General features: G+C 38.1%; 1 protein-coding gene across 1 annotated transcript in view; it reads right to left on the bottom strand.

The window, feature by feature from the left end:
- LOC149544519 (vesicle transport v-SNARE 13-like) overlaps window positions 1-24,285 on the bottom strand; it is a 67,594-nt gene that overhangs the window by 13,497 nt on the left and 29,812 nt on the right. Inside the window, exons 2-3 of the mRNA XM_089795174.1 lie at window positions 560-618; window positions 231-416 (exon numbers count right to left, since the gene is read on the bottom strand). Of these exons, the coding sequence (XP_089651300.1) occupies window positions 231-416; window positions 560-618 (245 nt within the window). The remainder of the gene's footprint in view (window positions 1-230; window positions 417-559; window positions 619-24,285) is intronic.

Consider the following 24,285-nt stretch of genomic DNA (forward strand, 5'->3'; position numbering starts at 1 on the left):
CCATTGATAGATGGCTGATATTAATTTTCCAAGAAAACATTACTTGTAGAACAGAACTTTTACATAGTCTTGAAGATATTTTTGCAGTCCCCAAAAAATAGTATAGCTTTTTCTAAGAAAATCCTATATTTGAAGATAATGAAAATAGAAAAGTTCAATCGGAGAGAATATTCAACTATTTTATGATAAAAAAGAAAGATTTGACAAAATTTATTGGTACAAAACAATACCATTAACGCATCACTCATTCCAGACTCGAGTAGCTCATCTCTTGCACTTTGGGAATCGGTTAAGGATGCCTTCTTCACATCTCTTTTCAAGTTGTTCAGGTCCGATTTATATTCCCTCAATTTGGCAAGTAGATTGGCCTTTACACTAGGCTGTAAGCTTCTTGCCTCGAGATCCATTTTACGAATCTTCAAAAACCACAAAAAAGTCATCATGCAGCACAATATATCATAATATAAAACAAAATTTAAAAATCTCAAGGAATATAGAAAATATGAATAATAAGTTTCTGTTGTGAACCAAAGAAAAGTTATGTTGAATTGAGTTGTACCAAAGATTCAGCTTCATCCAGTCCTACTTTAACCTCTGAAAGTTTCTGTTTCTTTTGCTCTGCAGGAAGAAACGCAATCATTGAAAGAAAGCTCTGAATACGGCAAAGCAATAGAAAACAATCTCTCCACATATATTCTGTAAATTGATAACATTGCATTTATTTGTATCATGATAATAGATCATAGAGTGGCACGAAGACTACACTCCTTCAGCTCTATTGCATCCTAATGATGGATCACAGAGTGTGATCAAAAATATTGGAGAGAAAAAATGCAAACACAATCGAATCCAGAAAAAACAAGAAGCAATATGTATTTTTGAAAACTCATCATCAACATAACATTTATTAAATAAAAATAAAAATATATACTATCATTGAAAAGTGATGCCATTCTAGAGTATACAGGACCAAAACAAGGCATCTGAAAATATGACTTCTTCAAATATAAATATACAATGACACCAAAATATGAATCCAACAATGGTGAATATTCAATAGGATTGCTCGATTTCAATTAACATATTGTCATTGTGATATAAAGTTACACTAAGAAACTGTGTCCATGATTTCCAGCAAACAAAGAGACAAGACAAAATGTCTTTGACTTCCGTAAGGAAGAAACGGCAAGTGCAATATGATTCCACAATCTTGTGCATGGCTTTGGTATTGTTTCAGGTACCCCAGAAGAATGGACATTGTATGTCTTTGCATTTCTAAGATTCCTATTTGCAATAGATAAACTAAATAAAAGGCCCTCCTTTTATTTAGTGTGTTTTAAGGAAACTTGTTCCACACAATTTGTGTTCTCTTTTTTATTTTTTAGTTAGTTATCTTCTTGTAACAAGAAGTATTGCCCCATCCATACACTTATGTTTAGTACATGATCCAATAGAATGATAAAACTAAAATTCAGCACACAAACCTAAGTTGCCAGTTAAGGTTCAAATGGGGTTAAAAAATATGGGTCCAATTCTTTTAGGGTACGTCCACACAAATTTGGGAAAATGGATTGAATGAAGACAAACTATTGACTGATATTTAATTATTGCAGTGCCTCTCCCATTTGATTTCTGTAAGTTGTCCTAATGGATGCAACTTTGATGCTCGTGCTTTGTGAGTGATCTTGTTAGGACCCATGAGTGGTCTACACCCTTGGAGTGATTTGATTATGTTATTCTATTAGTAGGTTGATTATGCTTATGCCTGATTTATGAGATTATGATGTATTAAAGGGTTTCATTGAGGTTTGCGCCAGTGGTTACCTAGGTATATATGGTATCACAATGTTGTTCCGTGAGTACCCTTGAGATATGAACAGTGTTTTGGTGCATTTTACATTTGAGGTTTATGATGTTATTGCAAGATGATTATCTAAGATCATGTGTTGTATTGTGCCTTATCTGGTGTTGAGTAATTAGTTATTATTATTACCATTATCACATGTTTCAAAAAATTAGAAAATGAGTTTGACATATTGGATTCATAGATTATTGCGCTACGGATATTTACCTTGTTCCTTTCAGTAGACTTATGAAAATGGACTATTTAAACGGGTTTTTAAAAAAAAAATCAATTAGATATTTTTATTACGTGACTTACGTACTTGTTGCTTCGGCTATTATATATTGTGCATCTACATTTGATTATGTGCATTTACTGTGCAGGACTTATATCCCCGGCAGTGGCACATGGAGTTAGTGATCTCAAGTTTCAACCTTTCATGTTGAGCCAATATCATCCCTATATGACCAATGTATCTTTATATTGATAACTTTAACTCTTCGATAATAACTAGTAAATCCGAATTCATTATGCATGTGTCTAGACTCGTGAGCATGTTTGTGCATTTAGGAATCTGCAGTGGTCGCGAAAAATGTTAATTAAATGCTGATTTAATGGGTTAGAGGGATTTTATTTAATTGTTTAATTTATTTTATTTACCGGCTAATTTGTTGTAGTTGAATTCCAAATAAATTGGAATTGCTTGATTTAATTTGGGAAAAGGAGGCAAATAGATTATTATGTGGGTTAATAATCTGTTTTATAGGTCACTTGATTAAGTGCTTATATTATGCCAAAAGTGAGTTTCTATTCTCAAATTTCATTTTGTCATTTCATGGTTTTGGAGGAAATTCCTCAAAACTCTCTTGTAAGAATTTGGTCTATTGATCGTTATGGGAGTTTGGCTTGGCAGATTTCCCGAAATCAATCTCCTTGGATTCATATCAGGGTTGCTTCTCTATGTCAATGGTTTAGTCCAATTCAGCGGCCTTGTTATTTTACGGTGGTATTTCTCGTTTTGCCCTTTTGGCTGCAAGGTAGAGCTTCCTAGTTTATTTAATTTTAATTTGTTTTACTTCATGATTTCAGTCACTAAATATTAGGGAGTGGAGAACTAGTGTTCCCCTCCGATTTTAAACAATTTGATCACCAGGTTGGACGAGTGTGAACGTTTTATGCTTTCAGTATGTGGGTTGGTAAGTTTTCTTACTGTTATGTTGTTGGATTTCTGCAAAGTGTCTAGATCCAAGATTTTATTAGAAAAGTGTGATGTTAGGTGGATTTAGACCAATGGGTTTTAATTTCCTCGAATTATTTGATGTTTGATTTTTGGATGTTTTTGGCATCTACTTTGCATGCCATTTGGTTTTTGCACGTTTCTATGTCTGGCTTAATTAGAGATGTGATCTTGTCACCCTTGCCTCAACGATTAGGATCGTGGAATTGGAATGATTATAGGACATTCCAAGGCATTTTATTTCAAGATCCAAAGTCGTGTCTTCATATTGATTTTTGTGGACTCCGGAATTTTGCCAGATTTGTCGGATGGGGTTTTAGAGCCTTCTTGTGAACTTTATTGGACCCTTGGTGTAGTGACCATATTCTAGAGTTAATGTGTCAGTTTCGTTGTGATCTAAGAAGCTTGAGTTTTGAGTTTTCTTATTCTTGCCCCATTTTATGTGTCGCCCATATTTTGTTAGGGTTTTGATTATCTTCTTTGATAATGGAAATGAATTGTAATCCATGTTTCCTTTCTTGTTGTGCTTCTACTTCATGTACAAAATTGGGATTCATGTAGAATCCATACTCCTCGATTTAGGTCAGTTGAGTGAGCTTATCATACTAGGTGATTTGTTGCCTTATTAGAACTCATGTCGAATCCATACTCCCAGATATAGGCCGGTTGAGTGATTTTATTATACTTATATCATTTGTTGCATTCTCATATCCAACCCTTGCATTGCTTCTATTGATTATATTCGTTAAGTTGGTTGTACCCATACACAAGCATGTACACGTTCGTATGACAAGATCTTGTAAGACCCAAACTCTCGGTTAAAGGTTGGTAGAGGGATTGTTCATTTGGGGGTTGGGTTGGGAACTTGCATTGTCTACGGGCACTCATCATTTGATGAGCATGGGTATGTAGGGTAGACATGTCGAGTGGCTTCTCTCTTGTACCCTAGGGTAAGAAGTACTCCAACAAGGTAACACGAAGAGGTTCTAGCAAGTGATAATCATAATTAACTAATGGGTAATGAAAATTAATAAGAGATATGTGTAATGCCTATACAGTAAGCCTGTATCAATTCCGAGGGCATGGTGCAAGGCCTCCTATTCGAGCTAAGTTACCACATAGACTAGCTTGGGCTTTTTGATGCCAAGCGCTTACACTCCACTAGAGTCCTTACATAGTTATCCTATAGAGTGTCTAACTAGAGACTTGATGTACTGCATTATCTTTACGATTGTATAGATGTTGGTATCATATTCTTCATTGGCGTGTATGTTAGCCATGGGCGATTGTCTTATATGATTGTGGCCGGGTCATTATCTCCATAAACACAGCAGGAGTGGACTTAAGGGTACCACGTGGTTAGGAGGCATAGCTACCTATACCATTGTTGAGTACGGAGAACAGAGATAGTCTGCTTCCAATTGAGGCCAGTGCTAGATGTTCACTTGGATTCTTGGCATATCTGGAGTATGTTCGTTTTGATTTATGTTTTACCTTAGAGGCATTGAAATCATGTTTAGATGATGCTTAGTATGTTTATTTGTTGCATTCCTTTATCATGATGTTAGATCTTATTGCTTAGTTGATGTTACTTGCCACTACTATGGATTAGCAATGCGATTGATAGATTAGCATGTTGGATGTTCCATGTTCATTGATGGCATATATGGTGGTTATTAGTAAGGTATAACTCATAACACCAACAATCTTGTTGGCGAATTGAGATTTTATGCTCAGAGGTATGGTTAGGATCCTTGAGATCTCATGATGCCATTAACATTGGGAGGAAACAGGCAAGGTTGATTTAGTTTGGTTGCATCTTATGCTTGTACTTTCCCTTCATTGTGATGTTGGTTATGTAAATGTTATTTTATGAGGATGTTGATTATCAAGGGTTAGAGTAGTATGATGTTATGTGAGGTATGTTGATCCTCTTTGTGCTTATTGATGCTCGCGAGTGTTTACTCCTCGAGTTTGGTGGTTCTAGAACTCCCCGATGTGGAGGTCCTAACCCTTTTTACCTCCTTAGTTAGCCCTTTAATCATTCTAATTAACCTAGACGACATTGGTACAACATGGGACGATACTAGCGAAGTATTGTCCCACAGAATTGTGAAATATCGTCCCCAATTGGGAGAAATATTGTCCCAATTGGGTAAAGTATTGCCCCGTAGTGTTAAGAAGTATTCGTCTGGCTTTAGGAAGAAATGTCGTCTGACATTCCATTGGAAACCTTAATGTCCAAACAACGCGTACTTTCTGACTTGTCCGGTGAATGCTAGTAGGCAAATTGGATACCCTTTTGGGAGTTCTTGCTCCCTGGGCCTTAGTAGTTTGCCTATTGGACATTTAGGATGCAAATGTGGTGATGTCTCTTCATTGTTATGTTTTAGCTTGGTAAATGAACTTGTATGGATTAATCATGTAGACACCTTGCATTTGGGCTTTTAAATGAACCTCGATTATAATGATAGATTATATCTTGAGATGAACCTTGAATGATTAGTTCATGTAGATGGAATAAAATGCGTAAGTGATGAATGCTTGGGGATCTTTGAAGGTTTGGCGTTTATCATAGTAACACAAGGATGCATACCCCCTCTTTTTTGCCCCATGTCATGGAGACAGGGACACATTGGGGACTTGGGGACCAAATTCAATACCTCCGCCAAAGATGGGGGGATGTCCCAGTGTTGACTATTTGTTGATTCGACCATTTATGTTGAATGTTTGATGTTCCAATTCAATGCAATGTTCAAGTATTTACTCTTTTAAATCTTTATATCTTATATTGCAATACATCTTTTCATAACTAGCATTTTAACTACCATATCTTTAGTATGTACAACCCCTCTTGTCGCCCGCCACCGTCCCTCGCTGTCCCCAAATTGAGGGCCCTTTGTCCCACCGTTCTGCCTTAACCCCGTCCCCTAGGGCAGTGTAACTATGGTGTTTAGTCTTCCACTGTTATCTTTGTGATCTCTTATATGTTTGTAGTTACATGTATCTATGCTTTATCTTTGAAAAAAAATATGTTCGTCTTTGTCTATCCTTGTTTCCAAGGATCTCCAGGCTGGGCATTACATAATATTACCTTGACACTACTATATTTAAACAATAGTCCATAGAAGGCCATTCCTATAAAAATTAATAAATAGTTATCATCAATTTAATAATAGTAACAGAGAATAGAATCCATCAGACAGTGTGATGGTTAAGTGATGGTGGTGGTGTTGGGGGCAGCAAGGCTCAAACCCCCCAAGCCATTGTGATCACAAGCTTGTGCCTTCCCTGATCTAATGTGCTTGCAGGTTTAGGCCTCTGTGTTACTGATGTTACTTCTGCTCCTGCCAGATGATTTACAAGGATTCATTCCTGTGTGTGTGCTTGCGGGTCTGTGCCCTGACTGGACTACCATGCTCACAGGTGTGAATTCTTGGGGGTTCGTGCCAAAGATATCAACCATCTGATTACTGAGCCAGACTAACAACCCATGTAACAGATCAAAGAAAATAGTAATATAGAATAAGCCTTCAACAATTTAATAATATAGAACCACCTAGTCCCATGGGTTTTCAAGATAGGTCCACCTGCTCCTGCCCAAAACTGGCGCCTGCCCCATGTGACCCAACTGACACCCGACCCCTTCAATTCCTTGCAGAAACATCCAGAAATGGCCGGTTACCTCCCTCAGGCCCTAAAGCATCAACTACTCCATTTGTTACAAACCTGGACCATATCCTAGTTAGTCACAGAAATGGACAGTGCTCTTAACTAACAATGCCATTTGATGAAGAAATATCCTGCAGCTTTAAACAATCTGGCATTTGAAAAAAATAAAAAAAATTGACTGTGGGTTCTGTCCAAGTTCAGCCAGGTTGTGCCTGAGTACATTCTCACTGAATCCAGATATGTTTGACAGGAACCTGGATGGCCCCAGTGGCAGGGTGATTAAGAATCCACAGCATGTTCAGAGAGGACCAGCATCAAGCTGAACAAGTACCTTAGCATGAAAGTTTTAAACTCAACAATGATAAAGAAAGCATTTAAAAAAACAAATAATTGTGAACAATAGAATACATAACACCTACATTAATCTTAAGAGCACAAATATCTTTCTTTTACATTTTGCTACTTCTTTCCATTTGTTCCTATTTGTGCCACTTCTTACTCTTTCCTATCGTTTCTTACTTTTATATATTCAGTTATGTAAATTTTTTGCAGACATTGAAACTTGCCATATCCAGTTCTAATCACAAAACAAGAAAATATTCAAACTATTGTGAATGGCAGTCCTTTATAATATAGTGATGCAAGAAAGTAAGCAAACATTCCCTTACAAACACGAATCACACAAATTATAGATAAGAGATGGAAACAGTCAAATGTACACCAAATTTTTTATAATTCTATATGGTTAACAAAAACTACCATCTTCATACTCTTCTATATAATACAGAATCCTCAATATATCTAAGTTACCTGTTCCTCAGAAAACCTAGAAGGATTCAAGTCTGATTTGAATCTAAACCAATCCATGTAATGAGCCATGCAAGGTCCTGCTATACATGCTTGGACAGACCAATTGTAAGAAAAACTGTTATTGTCGAACAAAGAATCATCTGCAGTAGCGGAGGATTTTCCTCGTTGCAATCAAGTGCCTCATCCCTTCAAAGAGCGAGTAAATTATGTTGTCATTAAACATTGTATAGCCGACGGGTAGCTTAGAACCAAAAGGTTGCGATACGGTTCAGTCACCCCCTCGGACAGATATATGTACTTGAACAATAAGCAAACATTTGGCATCATATCAATCATATCGAATATTGTAGTATCTTCTGTATACATGCGAATAATAAAAGGAATACTTTTGTGTTACATGTTCTTGTCTATTGTCAGCATGCATTAATAAACCGTTTACCTTGTACGGTAAACATTTGGTACCGTTGCCTGTAAGGACCGGGTGCTATGAATGTCGAACACACTAAATAAAGATAGGAATAAGAATACAGAAGATGACAGCACACGTGTGGCATGGGAAATATTAAACCGCACACAGCAAAGCGACCGAAGGCACAAACTCCAACAACTCGTTGAAGGGTACAGCAGTGGTGTCACAGGAGGTGACCATAGTACCACGGCAGCACTGATGAATGGAGTGCAGTCACCAAGTCGATCAAGGGAGAGGTTGATAGGAGAAGCCTGAGAAAGGCAAAGGGTGATTGAAGAAACAAAAGAAGAATTGCTAAACTGGTATACGCCAAGGGGGAATCCAGACGGAAGGGAAAGGACGAACGAGGCTCAGAGTGTTGAAGGAACACGAGCATGGGGTGAACTCTTCGTCCCTGATACACCTGACGAGCAAATACAGTTTGGTCGAAACAACCAAGTCCTTGAGGAAGCCTTCACGCCACTTGAGAACGTAGGTGTCCGTAATGCATGTGTTCAGACCGGTACAAGAGTATAAAACAACACGGGTACAGACAGCAACACACAACAAAAGAAAGGAAGGGTACCAATGGCCGGTCCAAAGAAAAAGTTACCAAAGCTTGACGGGGATGGCACGGCTGACCCAATCAAACATTGCAAAACTTGCGAGACAATTTGGACAGCGAATGGAGAAAACGACCAGGACAAATGGGCAAGGCTATTTCCAGCCACCTTGCCAGGTATAGCAATCGATTGGTTTTCGGACACCGAATCGGCAAAGCTAACCACATGGGAAAACATAAAGAAGGAATTTATTAAAGAGTTTAAATTGCTATGAGACGACAATGAGATAGTAGCAGAAATCTACACCACGAAACAAGGAAAAAATGAAATAGTCCCTATATATACTAGAAAACTAAAAGAGTTAGTAAATAAAATGGAAAGTAAGCCAACAAACGCACTGAAAAAGAGATGGTTCATAAAAGGACTACGCCTGAAGTTAAAAAGGAAAATGAAGATTGTACCGCCATCGTCGTATAGTAAAGCATACAATCGAGCAATGGACTTAGAAAGTGAACAGAAAACAAAAATGAAGAAGAAAAGCAGATCATCAAACTCGGAGGAATCCTCTTCTAAGAATAGCAACAATGATGAGAAAAGCAGTAAGAAGGATGATGAAAGAGTTTAAGAATATGCAGAAAGGGAATAGCCAGAGCAAAGAAAACAAGCTATGGTGCACAGAATACAAGACAGAAAGTCACACTAAGGGATCCTGTCCAAAGAATCAGTTCTGTGATATCTGTCAAATCGTGGGACATTCCACAAAGGAATGTCCATTAAATATGAAAACAAGAGGGCATCAACAAGTGCTCCTGACACAGGAGGCATTCACGTCAGGAGGGAACGCAAAAACAAACAATGACGATGCCACCTCGGGTGGGTATAGAAACAACAAAAGGGGACAAAACAACAACAATAACGAGGGTCGCTATCAGATTTAGTATGATGCAAACGGTTGACCAATGGTTCAATGTCGGGCATGCAACTTGTGGGGCCACTTTGCAAGAAACTATACAACGATGAACACACTACATCTGTTGTGCAGATGGTGTGGCCCTGGAGACCATGAAGATGCCAAATGCCCAAAATCAAAATCAGGAGTGAATTTGATCAGCATTGAATCAAGAACGGACGAAGAAGAAGTCCTGACAATTACACGTAAATAGGCAAAGCTATACTCAAACCCAATGGAAGAAAAGAAGAGATTGGAAGAAGCAAGGGCAAAAATTGAAAATGGGATGCAGACAGTGAAATCACAAACGAAGAAGGGGACCACTGTGGGTACCTTAATGAGGAACTACATAGAATAGAACATCATAAGATGGATATTACAAACTGAAGTGTTAGTAAAATTAAATGATCTAATCCTGACAATGCCCCAACTACGAACGACACTCACAAACATGGCTCTCACTGCTAAACTATCGGAAGAACCTAGGAAGGAGAAGGAAAGCAGAACAAGCGCAGCAGACCCAATGCTGCTAGCCCTCACATCAAGAAGGCATCCGACGGTCGTAGAAATGGGTATATTGGAAGCGATCCTCTCAGACACAATTGTGGACGGAGGTTCAAGGGTAAATGTCCTGCCAGAGGATACCTAGAAGAAGTTGGGACAGCCAACGTTGTGGCCACCCACATTCCAATTGCTAACTGTAGACCAACATGGTATTAAGCCTCTAGGGATCCTAATGACACAACCAGTAACTATTGGGACACAGCCGTTCCTGCTCGACTTTGTAGTCATCCCACTAAAAAGAAGAGGATATGACGCCATTCTTGGACGAGGGTGGCTCGTACAAGCAAAGGCTAAACATGACTAGAAGAAGAATACACTATCAATGGAGAGCAGAGGACGGAGATTTATTATTGATTTACACACAAATGGTGGGAGAAGAAATTGGATTGTCCAATTCAGAAGGAGACGACAAAGGTAAGAGGCAAATAGAACCAGACGAGGAAGGAGTCCTATGGTCAGAAGGTGGATTGAAGGACGACGATCTGAATTCAGTAAACGGTCTATTTCACTGGCAGATGGAGGATTATGAACTCTTCCAAAGCTGCAACATACTAACGATAGAGGAAGAAAGCAACGAGGATGAATTTCCAAAAGAATTTAGGGAAATAAAAGAAGGGAACACATAGCTGAATGAAACACCTGTACATGTATTCAATAAGGAAAAGCCAATAAAATATGAAGAGCCCATAGTACAAACCATGAATCTAGGAGATGATACCGAACCAAAGAACATACTGGTGGGAGATAATTGGAATCTAGTATTAAAAACAGCTGCATTTAAAATAATACGACCTTTTATGAGAGCAAAGCAAGTACACCGTACGGACAAGCGTCAAAAGGAATTCTAGTCGTACGGGCACATGTGGAGGAGAGTAGAAGGGAGGACGTTCGCCATAAAACAAGGTCATGCAGCCTATCAGGAGCGTAAGCAAGAAAGGAAGGCAGTAAAGAAAAACAAAACGTTGTACGACCTAGGAAGGATGTCGTACGGCCAAAAGACGGTAAGAAATCACAAGTGATACACCGTACGGCTAGACAGGAGAAGATATTGTACATGACACACTGTACGGCTCAAGAGGGGAATAAGTATCACCATATGGGTAATAACCAACTCGTGAATTAGATCGTATGGACTCAAGGAGAACACAAGTTAATATACCGTACGACATTATGGAAATCACAAAGACTGTACGGCAATATGCATGTTCATGAAAGATTGTACCAAAATCCACAAAGAGCTTTGACCCACGTGGAGAAGAGAAGAATACACCATACGGTTGGAAATTTGAATAAGAGACCTGGAGGTGCACCGTACAACTGAAGAGAGTAACACAATTGCCATATGGAAGTTCATAGGCCTGGCAAGAGCACTAAAGCAATCATCGTACAACACAGAAGGGAGTCAATACCATATGGAAAGTTGGAGAAAGAAATAGAACACCGTATAGCCAAGAAGGAACACCGTACGACCCCCACCTAGAACACTGTATGGCCGAGAAGAAACACCATACGGCCCCCACCAAGATCACGGTGTTGTTAGAAGGCTATATAAATGTGTCATACGGCCAGTTGAGGTGACCGTACAGAATACACCATGGAGGCAATACAGTGTGTAGGTGTACACTATACAGTATTGGTAGCAAGGTTGTAACATAACAGAGAGAGACCACCATACAAACACAGAAGAAAGGTGATAGGAAGTGTTCTATAAAAAAAAAGGACAACAAATTTTTAAAAAATGTTCACAATGAATAACGTATAATACCAAAAGGAAGGGAAAGACATAAGCGATTGGCTGAAAGAGAATGGAATTGGAAGAAAATCACAAAAATGGTATGTTCCATGGGCTTTTGTGTGGCTTTGAGAGTGCTAAGTTGGTCTTAGCAACGGAGGCGCTGCCCCTCGACCCCTAGTCAGTGTAGTTATCAATCATGGGAAGTGTGACCAGTTGAAGAGACTTGGAGCTGCTGCAAGCATGGAGTGTCTGTGTGCCAGAGGTGGAAAGAGCACTAGAGCAAGCCTTTCGAGAAGGGTGCTACACTTTGAAGCACTCGGAGTAGGTGTTGGACGTGAAGCTATCTTGGTGGATGCATAGAGAGCTCAGAGGAGATGACCATCCAATTGGAGGCAGTAGAGTGACACTTGGCTCAGCATACCCAAGAGTGGAAGCAAAGAAGGCGGCATAGGTGGCTATCAAGGTCAGATTGGCTAGGGTGACAGTATTGTGTTAGCAAAGGCTACAGATGCAATGTTTTTGGAGACCAGTTTGGTGTAGGCTAGGGCAAATGTGAAAGTGGTGTGACGGAAAAAAATCTATCCTACTATAGTTAGTCACAGTTAATGTATTCTATTTTGTTAATTTGTCTCGGATATTTTCTAATTGTGTCGTCCGGAGACGACTTTCTTTTTGGGGGGAAAGATGTTGTCAGTAAACATTGTATAGCCGACGGGTAGATTAGAACGGAAAGGTTGCGTGACAGTTGAGTCACCCCTTCGGACAAATATATCTACTTGAATAGAAAGCAAAAATTTGAAATAATATCAATCATATTGAATATTGTAGTATCTTCTATATACATTCTGTGTTACATGTTCTTGTCTATTGTCTGCATGAATTAATAAACTGTTTACCCTGTACAATAAACAAATCACAAGTTCAATTTGCAACTGTAGGATGTATTTGACACCCAAGGGAAAGACATCAACCATTTCTATAAGTTGTCAGAGGTCAAGGATCACACTTTCTACCCGATGCATACTAGGGAGTCACTGGAGGTCCAGGATCGGATACACTACCCAGTGGATGCCAAGGAGCCATTGATCGTCAAGAATCACATTTCCTACCTGATGCATGTCAGGGATTTTTCAGAGTCAAGGATTGGACATGCTACTCGATATATACTGGTAAGTCGTCAATGGTCAAGGATTGGACCTGCTCCCTAGAACATCAAAGTGTTCATGAAGATAGGGGGTTTGGAAATATTGCCTGACCAATCCGAAATGGAAGGATAGTACGAACTCAGTGACACAGAGGGGATTGAGGGTTGGAGTTATGGTTTGAACCATGCCAAATCCAAAAGCAAAAGAAACTCCAAACATCCAACAAAACTGTTTATAAGGCTTACAAGGCCAACTTGGATGCAGTGTGCGGAAATTGAAATTCGCGTCTTGGCGAGATCATGGGTCGTGGTCAACTAGCTGGGTATTTGTGTGTTATATAAGATTAAGAAAACTTTACAAACTTCATCATCAATGATATGTTATTGTATCTTCTAGACACTTGTGTTCAGCAATGTTTTGTGAATGGAAACCAATAAGAGTGTGTAATCAATGAAGAAAAGCCCAATGATTGTTAGCATCAGAAGATGAAAGCCCTTTGGTTCTTGAGAGCATTCTCACTAAGGGAGTGCAGAAAAGCATTAAAGATTTGTTAAAAAATTAACAAGTCAGTGTATGCATTGTTAGTTAATGTTTTATGTTATGTAATGACTATCATAAAAGTCCCTTGCTCTAGATATCATATTAAAATCAATACAAGTTACTACTAGAGTTTGATCATTTATACAAGTTTATTTGTGTTGCTTAATTAATTACTAATTATTGCAGTTAGGATATAATTTGGTAGAAACATGTTTATGTTAGTTAGTGAATATTGTATCCTCTGATTCAAATGTGTAATTTTATTCGAAGTTTGGAAAGAGGCATTACTTATGGCTTGATTCTTTAATCCAACTATACGCTTCCAACCTACGTAGCCGAATCAATCCCTTGTGGCCATCAACTCCTTGAATAAATCACATATGAAATGAAAAATGGAATTGAAACACCTGTGGGCATGCACAAGGTAAACAAATTAATGTATGACACGGTCCAAGAAAATCGGAATCACTTCCTGTCAATTTTGATGCTGACGTGATGATTCCAAGTCAACTCCCAGTCACGAGTTTGACTTTGATGATGAAACAAACCTAAAATTGTTGCCTTATTTTACCTAGCAGCTCTGTTTTACTTCAGGCAATGCTTTCTTCCTTCATGTGGGCGGACTTTTTTCCCTTCAGGCAACATTCACCTGTGATTGCTCTTTTTTTGAACAACTTTTTCTGCACACCTATGATTGTTTATGATGTTTGCAGACGACATTCACTTGGCTACTAGACGATGACATTCACTAGCTTCATGGATCGACATTCTATAGAAATCCGAGTAAGGGCTGCAATTTTTTTAATTTATTTTTGTAGGTTGTTGCCTAATGTAAACTATAGTTACCTAACATGAGGTATTATTTTATTTTGTGAAAGTTTTAAACTTAAGAAATTAAAACTAAAATAAACATAAAAAATTAAAGCTGAAGTATATAGATTTTCTTTTTTTTCAATATAAAGTGTAGTATTACATTTTTAGTTCAGTATTTTCCTATTCCTATTAGTTTATTAGATAATTTTTATTTCAAATTTTAAATTATCTTATTTATATTTTAAATTGATAATGAAAACTAATTTATAATATAATTTTTCTTCTTATCAATAAGAGGCTGAAGCCAAGGTTAATTATTATTTGTTTTGATTAATTAATATGATTATTAGTTAAGCTCGAGTAGATTCAAACCCAAGACCTCCCAGATAAGAGGCTCACAATTTACCGTTGTGTTGTAAGCTCTTGCTTGTTTATAATATAAATTTAAATAGTAAACCTAGAAGTCATTTTTGTGTCTATTTTAGAGAAAAATTTATCATTTAAATTTAAAATATCACATTTAATATCAATAATTTATAATTTATTAAGTATAATTATTCAAATTTAATTGAAATTTGTTTGAAAGATTTCATGTATAAATTGCAGGGTGCTACTGCCATAGCAGCTATAAAAAGTTATCATGGCACACTACTCCATTCACGCTCAATCAAACTTCACCACCATGGAGGCATATGCAAATATTAGAGCATGCTCCAAGTGGAGGCACATGTATTTGGATATGTCTCGGGTGTGAAGTGCAATATACAAGTTCCTACAAACGAGTGAAAGGGCATTTGTGTGAAATTCCTAGAAAGGGAATCGAATTCTGACCATAAAAAGATGATGTACCTATACAAGCTCCTTAAGTAGCGGCATATATTAAGGAACAAGAGGAAGCAGATGCAAGGGTTGAAAGTAGGTTGGGGCATCCATTGCTTAAACAAAGGAGCCCACAAAAGTCACATGCTTTATCATCTTGTAGTCATACACCTAATGTTGCTGCTGATATTGTGATAGAAAGTCATCCATATAAGAGGAGAAATGAAGATGAGGCTACTAATCCAAAGAGAGCAAAAGGAACATTGGAGAGGGCATTAAATTAATGATGCTAGATATATTGTTGACTGAGTTTTTGCTAGGTGACTCTATGCAACCGATTTATCTTTCAATGTTGTTTGCTCACCCTATTGGCAAGACATGACAAGAAAAATAAATGAAGCTCCAAAGTGGTACACAAGTCCAGGTAATGAGAAGGTGTGTACCACTTTATTGACAAAGGAGGTCAAACATATAGAAACTTCATTAGCTCACTTTGGGCCTCATGGAAAGAAACAAGTGTGTCCATTATTTCTGATAAGTGAAAGGATGCGAAAAATAGACCCTTAATTAATGTGATTGTGATGTGTCCTTAAGGGGCAAAGTTTCTAAAAGCTGTTGATTGTGAAAGCCAAGTGAACAATGCACAAATTATTGCTGACATTCTTATACAGTGCATAAATGAAGTAGGTCCTCAAAATGTTGTCCAAGTTTTAATGGACAACGCAAAGAACTACAGAACAGTTGGTATGTTAGTTGAGAAACGATTCCCACATATATTTTGGACACCTTCTACCAATACATTCATGCAACCTCATGCTACAAAAGTTGGGTACTAAAATAGCTTGGGCTAAAAAAGTGTATGATGAAGCTCTAGAGATGAAAATGTTCATAACAAACCACCACTTCTCGCAAGCTCTTATTACATCATTCTCAAGGTTAAAACTATTGAAGGTAATTCAAATTTCAAACTATCCAATTTTAAGTTTTTACTTTTGCAACTTATTTCAACAAACATGTTGAGTACAAGGAAGAGGCAACAAAGCTGTGGGATGTAGAACCAGAGTGTACTGATTTGATCTTTCTATCCAACAAAATCTTTAACAATTGAGAGGTCAAGTAGCTAGCATATATTTAGTGCAAGTAATTGTGGGGTTTGATAATCTAACGTCAATGTTGATGACAATCTTGATACTGATGATGACCCATATGGTTCTGATTAGTGAACTGATTCTTAGTATTATTTCTAGGTTAAACAATGACTATATATCATGAGACTCTAATTCGAACTTATTGATATCGAATGCTGAATTTAAACTAGTATGTTATGTTTCAAGATCTGAAGTTTGTAATGGCTTTTTTTAGCATATGTACTGTTATGTGACATTCTAAACTTCATTTATTTTTTAGCTACACACATATATAACAACCTGTCATATACATATATTGGTATGTGACATTTTAAACTTAGTCTGTTTCTTAGTTGCGCACACACACACATGGACATATCCAAAATGTACCCAACCCACTAAAAAATTATGTCATACCAGCATTTTGTACCCACATACCCATACCCAATTCGGCTACTTAGCTTCCAACCATTGTTTCTAATGGAGATTGCATTATTTTTCCAAATGTTATCAGCTTTGGCTGCTACCAACAACCCCAACCCAACAAAGCATCATACACTTCCTCCTTCCTTTATGGAATGACCACAATGTTTAACACAAATGCTTGGATTCCAATAGTTACCTTCCTCTGTCCCATCAAATACTCAATGTTCCTTGATACATCATTGCTCTACACCCATTTATTTGTGTGTCTATGTATATGGTATACATCACGGTTCTTTCTGCATTTTGTTGAGTTATGCAGGAGTTCAGTTCTCAACTGAACACTTCTAATTGCATTCAGAGTTGTTGATCCACTTTCAATGGTCTATGTTGTATCCCCATGACACCATCACCATTCGTAATGATGATGTTGTCAGGAATACCCGTCTGAACTGCAATATGTTCATCATTGTGTCATGATCATATAAGTTCATCCCTTTGGTTAGTAGTGAGGTGAAGATTGCATGGCAAAAGCAATCTCCAACTGAACCCAACACTTAAAGAGCATTAATATTCGACCTAATTTTGAAAACTAGCTCCTAGTACCAGATCCATTTGCTTACTTATCTTTCTCACTAATGGCATGCCCTCTGATACATTATCTGACACAGAGTCATGAAAGCTCCTCCAACAGATTTGAAACTTTTGCTTGGACATCTTTGTCTTCTTTACTAACTCTAGAAATCGATGCATAGCACATATGTTTGTGTTGCAGACCGTCCAAAAATTTCTACCATCAACTAAACAAATCCTTGCATTACTAATTTGCTACATACCTTTTATTCCACTTCTTGCAGACGCTCCAACTTGTGGTGAACTCTCTCTCTCTCTCTCTCTCGCTCGATATATATATATATATATATAGAGACCCCTAAGTGCACCATACCAAGGTATAAAAAAATTGTCATACTAAAAGATTGTACCCTTACCAAAACCCAAGAGATTGTTGTCTGTAAAACTATACTATAGCTGACGAGATTAGTTAGTGTTTGAGAGGTTGCGTGACAGTTGAGTCACCCCTTTGGGAGATATATGTACATTGTCCAAATGGAATTATAAATCATGATTGTATACTTTGCTTATATGAATAAAGTACCATCTTGTTTTGTGTTACATTCTAGTCTCTTAATGAGATAACTATCTGCTTACTTTGTACGGTAAACATTTGGCACCGTTGCCTGTTGAACCTAGTACAAAAGATGTGTTCTAAAGATTAATGCCGAATTTGCTCAATAAAGATTGAAATAAAATAAAAGGAAAGGATGATGTACGCACAACACGGGAAGCATTAATTCTCACACAATAGGCAGAATGAAGGCAAAAATTTAAACAACTCGCCGACGAGCACCGAAGTGGTGAAGGAGCACGGACTGACGAAGTGCATTCACCTAGTAGACCGAGGAGTGTCGAGGACTTGCTTGAGGAGACACGGAAAAGATTGAATTTAGTGAAAGAGATAAGGGAGGATTTCCTAAACTTATATACGGTTAGAGAATCCAAAGAGAAGAGAAGGAATCTACACGGCTCAAGGCGTCAAAGGGGCACGTGTGGGGTGAACTCTTCATTCCCGATACACCAGACGAACAAATACAAATTGAGAATCGAACAACTTTGCTCGAAAAAGACCTCTTCACACCACTAAGTAATGCATTATCTAGAGTAACGTGGTTGTCCAGAGTAGCATGGTTGTGCAGAACAATGCGAGTAATCAAACAACACGGGTGCACAACAAGTACAACAAATACAGAAGAAGTTAACAATGGCAAGGCCAAAGGAAAACCTACCAAAATTTAATGGCAATGGGACGATCGATCCAGTTCGACACTATAAAACGTGTGAAATGATATGGACTGCAAATTGTGTAACAGACCAAGACAACTGGATCCAACAGTTTCCAGCTACCCTACGAGGTGTGGCAATTGATTGGTTTTTAGACATTAGCTTGAAGAAGCTAACTACATGGGCGGATGTCAAGAAAGAATTTACATCAGAGTTCCGACTGCTCAAGGATGACAATGAGATGGTAGTGGAAATTTATAGTACAAAACAGGGGAAGAATAATAGTTTGCATATACGTGAGGAGACTGACGAAGCTAGTAGGAAAAATGGAAAGCCCACTAACAGACGAGTTGAAGAAAAGATGGTTTGTCGAAGGGCTATAACCAACACTGTGGAGAAAGATGAAAATAATACCTCCAGCATCATAGATTGATGCATATAATCGCACAATGGACTTAGAGAGTGAACATGAAACCAGCAAAAAGAAAAAAGACAAATCTTCAAATTTTGAAGACTTATCCTCCAAAAGCAGTGATAAGGAATCAAATCAAGTGAAAAGGTCGAGCATTATAGAAGGATATCCTATGTGTGATGAAAGAGTTTAAAAACATGAAAAATAACCCTAGCCAAACCAGAGAAGGGGAACTATGGTGTACCGACTGCAAGAAGGGGCTCTTTCCCTAAGAACTAGTTTTGCGATATCTGCCAGATTGCGAAACATTCCACTAAGGAATGCTCGTTCAATATGAAAACAAAAGGACACCAGCAAGTTCTACTATTGCAAGAAGTGTCCACCTCAGGAGCAGAAACAAATACAAACAATGATGCGGCAACCTCAGGAGGGTATCGAAACAACAACCAAAGCAGAAGAGGCAACAACAACAATACAGGGGCCGTAGCCGAATATAATATGATCTAACCGAACGGCCAATGATACAATATTGCGCATGCAACCTCCGAAAAACTTTGTCAGAGACTATACTATGAAGGGAACACTGCAATTATTGTGCAAATGGTGTGGTCCTCGAGACTACAATGACTCAGAATGCCCTAAATCCAGAGTGAACCTGTTGACCATAGAAAGATGTGACGAAGAAACATTAGCAATCACTTGTGCGCAAGCAAAGAAGGCAACATACCCAGATCCGAGAGCGGAAAAGAAAGGGATGCAACAGGCAAAGACAGAAATAGAAAAAGAGACGGAGGCTAAAAAAATGTAAATGGACACTGCCGGCACTTCAAGCAGGAATGAGGCAGAACAAAACATCATACGGCAAGTAATGCAAGCTGAGTTTCCTATGAAACTGAACGATCTTCCTACAATGCCTCAGTTACGGACCGCAGTCTTAAACATGACACCATCCCCAAAGGCAATAGATGAGCCAAGGAAGAACACACAAGGTGGACGGAACTACCACAGTAGACCCAATGCTATTTGCGCTAAACACAAGAAGACACCCTGCAATAATTGAGATGGTTATTCTTCGGACTATCCTCACGAGCACCATCGTAGATGGAGGGTCGAGCATAAATGTATTGCCTGAGGAAACGTGGAAGAAGTTGGGACAACCTACCCTATTGTCGCCTACATTCCAACTACTTATCACCGATCAACATGGAATCAAACCCCTGGGAACTCTAATGGCACAAACTAGAACAATTGGGACACCTCTCTTACTCGACTTTGTGGTCATTTTGTTGAAAAGGAAAGGGTACGACGCCATCCTCGAAAGGCGTTGGCTGGTGCAGGCAAAGGAGAAACACAATTGGAAAAAGAACACTTTGTCCATGGAAAGAGGAGGTCATAGGGTCGTAATTGACCTAGACACCCAAATGGTGGAGAAGAGGCGGCGTTGTCAGACTCCAAAGGAGAAGGAGATGACGAAGGAAAGAAAAGAATAGAACCCAATGAAGAAGGAATCCTAAAACTGGACAACTTGGACTCGATGAATGTGATAAATATAATGATAAATAATATTTTCCTCCTATAGAATTTAATGATAAATAATATTTAATTAATATAATTCTACTAATCAATAATAAATAATGATTAGTAAAATATATTTTATCTAATGTAGTATATTATTATAAATAAATTAATATATCAATATAATATGCATCAAATATTATTTTATAATCTATAATAAATACACAATAATTTATGCTATATGCCATATATAATTATCATAAATATAAGAAATAATCAATTTACAAAATGTATGTATTAGATATCTAAACATTAATTATAAATGTAATAAAGACAACAATCGTGATCCAATCCCTTGGGGTCACAAACATTCCTAGCATATACACAAATACAAAAAAAATGAGGAGACACGGAACGAAGTGAAGGGAGGGGATTACATCGGCCTTATGAATATCTAAAAACATTACCAAGTAATAATAACAAGTAAACCATCATTGAGAGGACAAGAACAGAAACGACAAATCAATAGCCAGACGGATGCAAACATCACTATCACTTGTAGCATATAGGTATGCAGAGATCATTAAAGGAGAAGCCAATAACTTGCACGGGGGAAGCCAGAACGACAACGCAATAAGGAAGGAGGGTTACTAAGGGCAGTGAACATACTACATGTACACCCAGATATTGATGCAAGAGGAGGATACAGGAACAATAGATATTTACAGGCCACACCAATCGGTGAAGAAGGAAATATGTTCAGGAAGGAGGAAGGACAGAATAAAAACCAAGGCAGAAATCCATTATACATCGATAAAACAGGGAAGAAGAGTATAGAAAAGTATAGATTATTTAATATATTGAATCAGATGATTAGTTACGACATTCAAATAGGGATTCAGCATTCCTTAATAAATACAGTCCACCGATACAAATCCAAATCAGCATTAGCAAGGATAGAAAATGAACAAAGAGACTCATGATTGAGAATCGGGATGATTTACCAATATGCATACACTATCAGTGATAGAGAACAAACACAGAGATTATAGACCCAATCAATAAAATGATGGAATAATCATCGCAGATTATAATCACAATAAAGAACAGTGGCTCAATATCGAATATGAGAGCATACGCAAGTTGATACTTGATAGAGTAATAAGCAATCTGTATATATGGTTGAAAAAGAGGATTAGAAGAGAATATATTTAGCAAATCTAAGCCTAACTCGGAAGGGAGACAACAATGAAGGGAACAATAAAGTTAGTGCTTGACTTGGTAGGAGGGAAGATGATTTAACATCTATGTCAGTGGCAATAGCATCATCAGCCTAAAATAGAGAAATATGAACCAATTATTCTTACAAAATATCAAACAAGAATAAGATAAATTATTGGAAAAGATGACAAGCTAGGGAGAATCAACCTTATCGTAGAAATGATAGCTATAGAAAATAGCCGAGCAAGGATTGTCAAGAAATGTGTTGGACATCATCAGAGCATATAAATTATTCAGATGGGTTCACATTATTGTAAGGAGGGACATTATAAATAGTCAGAGCAATGAGCCAATATGATAATAAAGGGGACACACTATAAAACAATAAGGAAAAAGGAGTTAACATGGAGATAAACAAATTCAAAGACATTGCATTGAGTAATCAACGACAGGGCTAAATGATCAATAATCAACGAGTCAAATACAAGTTGGATAAAAAAAAATCTTTGTAATGAGATCAGTCTGACAATCTATATGATTTGACCAGGGACATTACAGGATGGCCTACTCCATTGGCAAATGGAGGACTATGAACTCTTTCCGAGCTGTCACGTGTTAGGGGTTGAAGAAGGAAGTAAGGGAGAGGAAAAGAACAAATTTCCAATGGAATACAGAGAAGTCAAAGAAGGGGAGGCACAAATAGATGAAACACTTGCACATACATTTAGCGACAAGAAGCCTATTAAATATGAAAAACCCACAATGAAGACAGTGAACTTAGGAGATGAGGCTAATCCAAAAAACATACTTGTGGGAGACGAACTGGAATCCATATTTGAAAGTGGCAACATTTAAGATATTCATGGAGTATAAGGATATTTTCGCGTGGACATACAAAGACCTGAAGAAGGTACCGCCAGAATTGTGTCCACCACATCCCACTAATACAAGGAGCAGTACCCATATGGAAGTGACCATACCGCATGAACAAAAACTATGTCGCACTGGTCACAGATGAGATTAACCAAATGCTTGATGCAAGCATTATTTTTCATGTACAAACAAGTGAGTGGGTATCACCAATTGTGATATCACTAAAAAAGGATACCACTCAAATTTTCGCTATCTAAACGTAGTAACAATTAAGGATTCATTTCCAATACCGTTTACTAACAGTATTTTGGAGGAAGTTGCAGGGCATGAAATATAATCATTCATGGATGGATTTTCTGATTACAACTAGATATCCATCGCGGAGGAATATAAGCTCAAAACAACCTTTGTGGTGGAAGATGGAGTGTACACTTACAACAAGATGTTGCTCGCTCTGTGCAATGCTCCAAGAACGTTTCAAAGAATTATGCTGCACATCTTCGACAAGATGTTAGTTGGAAACTTTAAAGCGTTCTTGGACGATTGGACAGTTTTCAATACGGAGGACAAGTATTTGACCGCACTCAAGGAATGTATGGAAAGATGCAAACGGGCACGACTAGCACTAAACCCTAAGAAGTACAGATTTATGGTACCCCAAGGAAAATTGTTGGGACACATTGTGTGCAAGGTAGGATTATAGGCAAATTTGAATAAGGTCTGAGTGATTTTGGAAATGCCACCTTTGACAGATGTGACCAAAGTAAAATCATTCCTAGGACAGAAGGTATTATCAGAGGTTTATTAAAAACTTCGCCAAAATATATTACCCTCTCGCCAAGCTAACTTGCAAAGGAGAACCCTACAAATGGGAAACAGAATAGCATGAAGCCTTTCAAGGATTGAAAACACGACTAGCCATAGCACCGATTCTGGCTTATCCAAACTAGGACAAGGAGTTCCATGTACATGTCAATGCATCAAACTACGCATTTGGAGCAACGCTAGCACAAACAAGCGATCACGAATTGGGCCACTTGGTGTACTTTGCAAGTAGGATTATTGTCAAAAGCAAAAATGAATTATAGCACGACAGAGCGCGAGGCTCTTAGAATGGTGTACGTTGTACAAATGTTCAGACACTACTTACTTGCGACCCCATTCATGTTCTACATAGACCATCAGGCCTTGTTATATCTTGTAAATGAACTGATCATTCAAGGATGGATAAGTAGATGGTTACTGCTCTTGCAGAAATTCACATTTAAAATTGTGGTACGGCCCAAAAAAAGCCACGTGAGCTCGGATCCTCTATCTAGGATCAAGTCAGGAGAACCTTCGGAAGGAGTCAATGATGACTTTCCAGACACATTACTATTTCAAATTTTTGTACTACCATCTTGGTACACAAGTATTGGAGAGTACATTTCAATAGGGCAATTCCCTAGAGAAATGCCACCAGATGAGAGGAGGAAACTCATGTTGCGAAGTTGAACGTTCCAGTTGATTAACAGGTTGGTATACAAGATGGGACCCGACCAGATTCTACGACAATGTGTTTTGGAGGAAGAAATATGGAAAATTGAAAGAAGCACATGAAGGGCCCATAGGTGGACATATGGGGCTAGACACAACTGCGCGCAAGATACTTCTCACAAGATTATGGTGGCCAACCATGCACAAAGACACCACGGAGTGGGTCGTTGCATGTGATACATGCCAGAGTGTCGGGAAGCC

This window comes from Cupressus sempervirens, chromosome 8 (assembly GCF_028749045.1).
Source record: "Cupressus sempervirens isolate cs-2001-9-10 chromosome 8, ASM2874904v1, whole genome shotgun sequence".
NCBI lineage: Eukaryota > Viridiplantae > Streptophyta > Pinopsida > Cupressales > Cupressaceae > Cupressus > Cupressus sempervirens.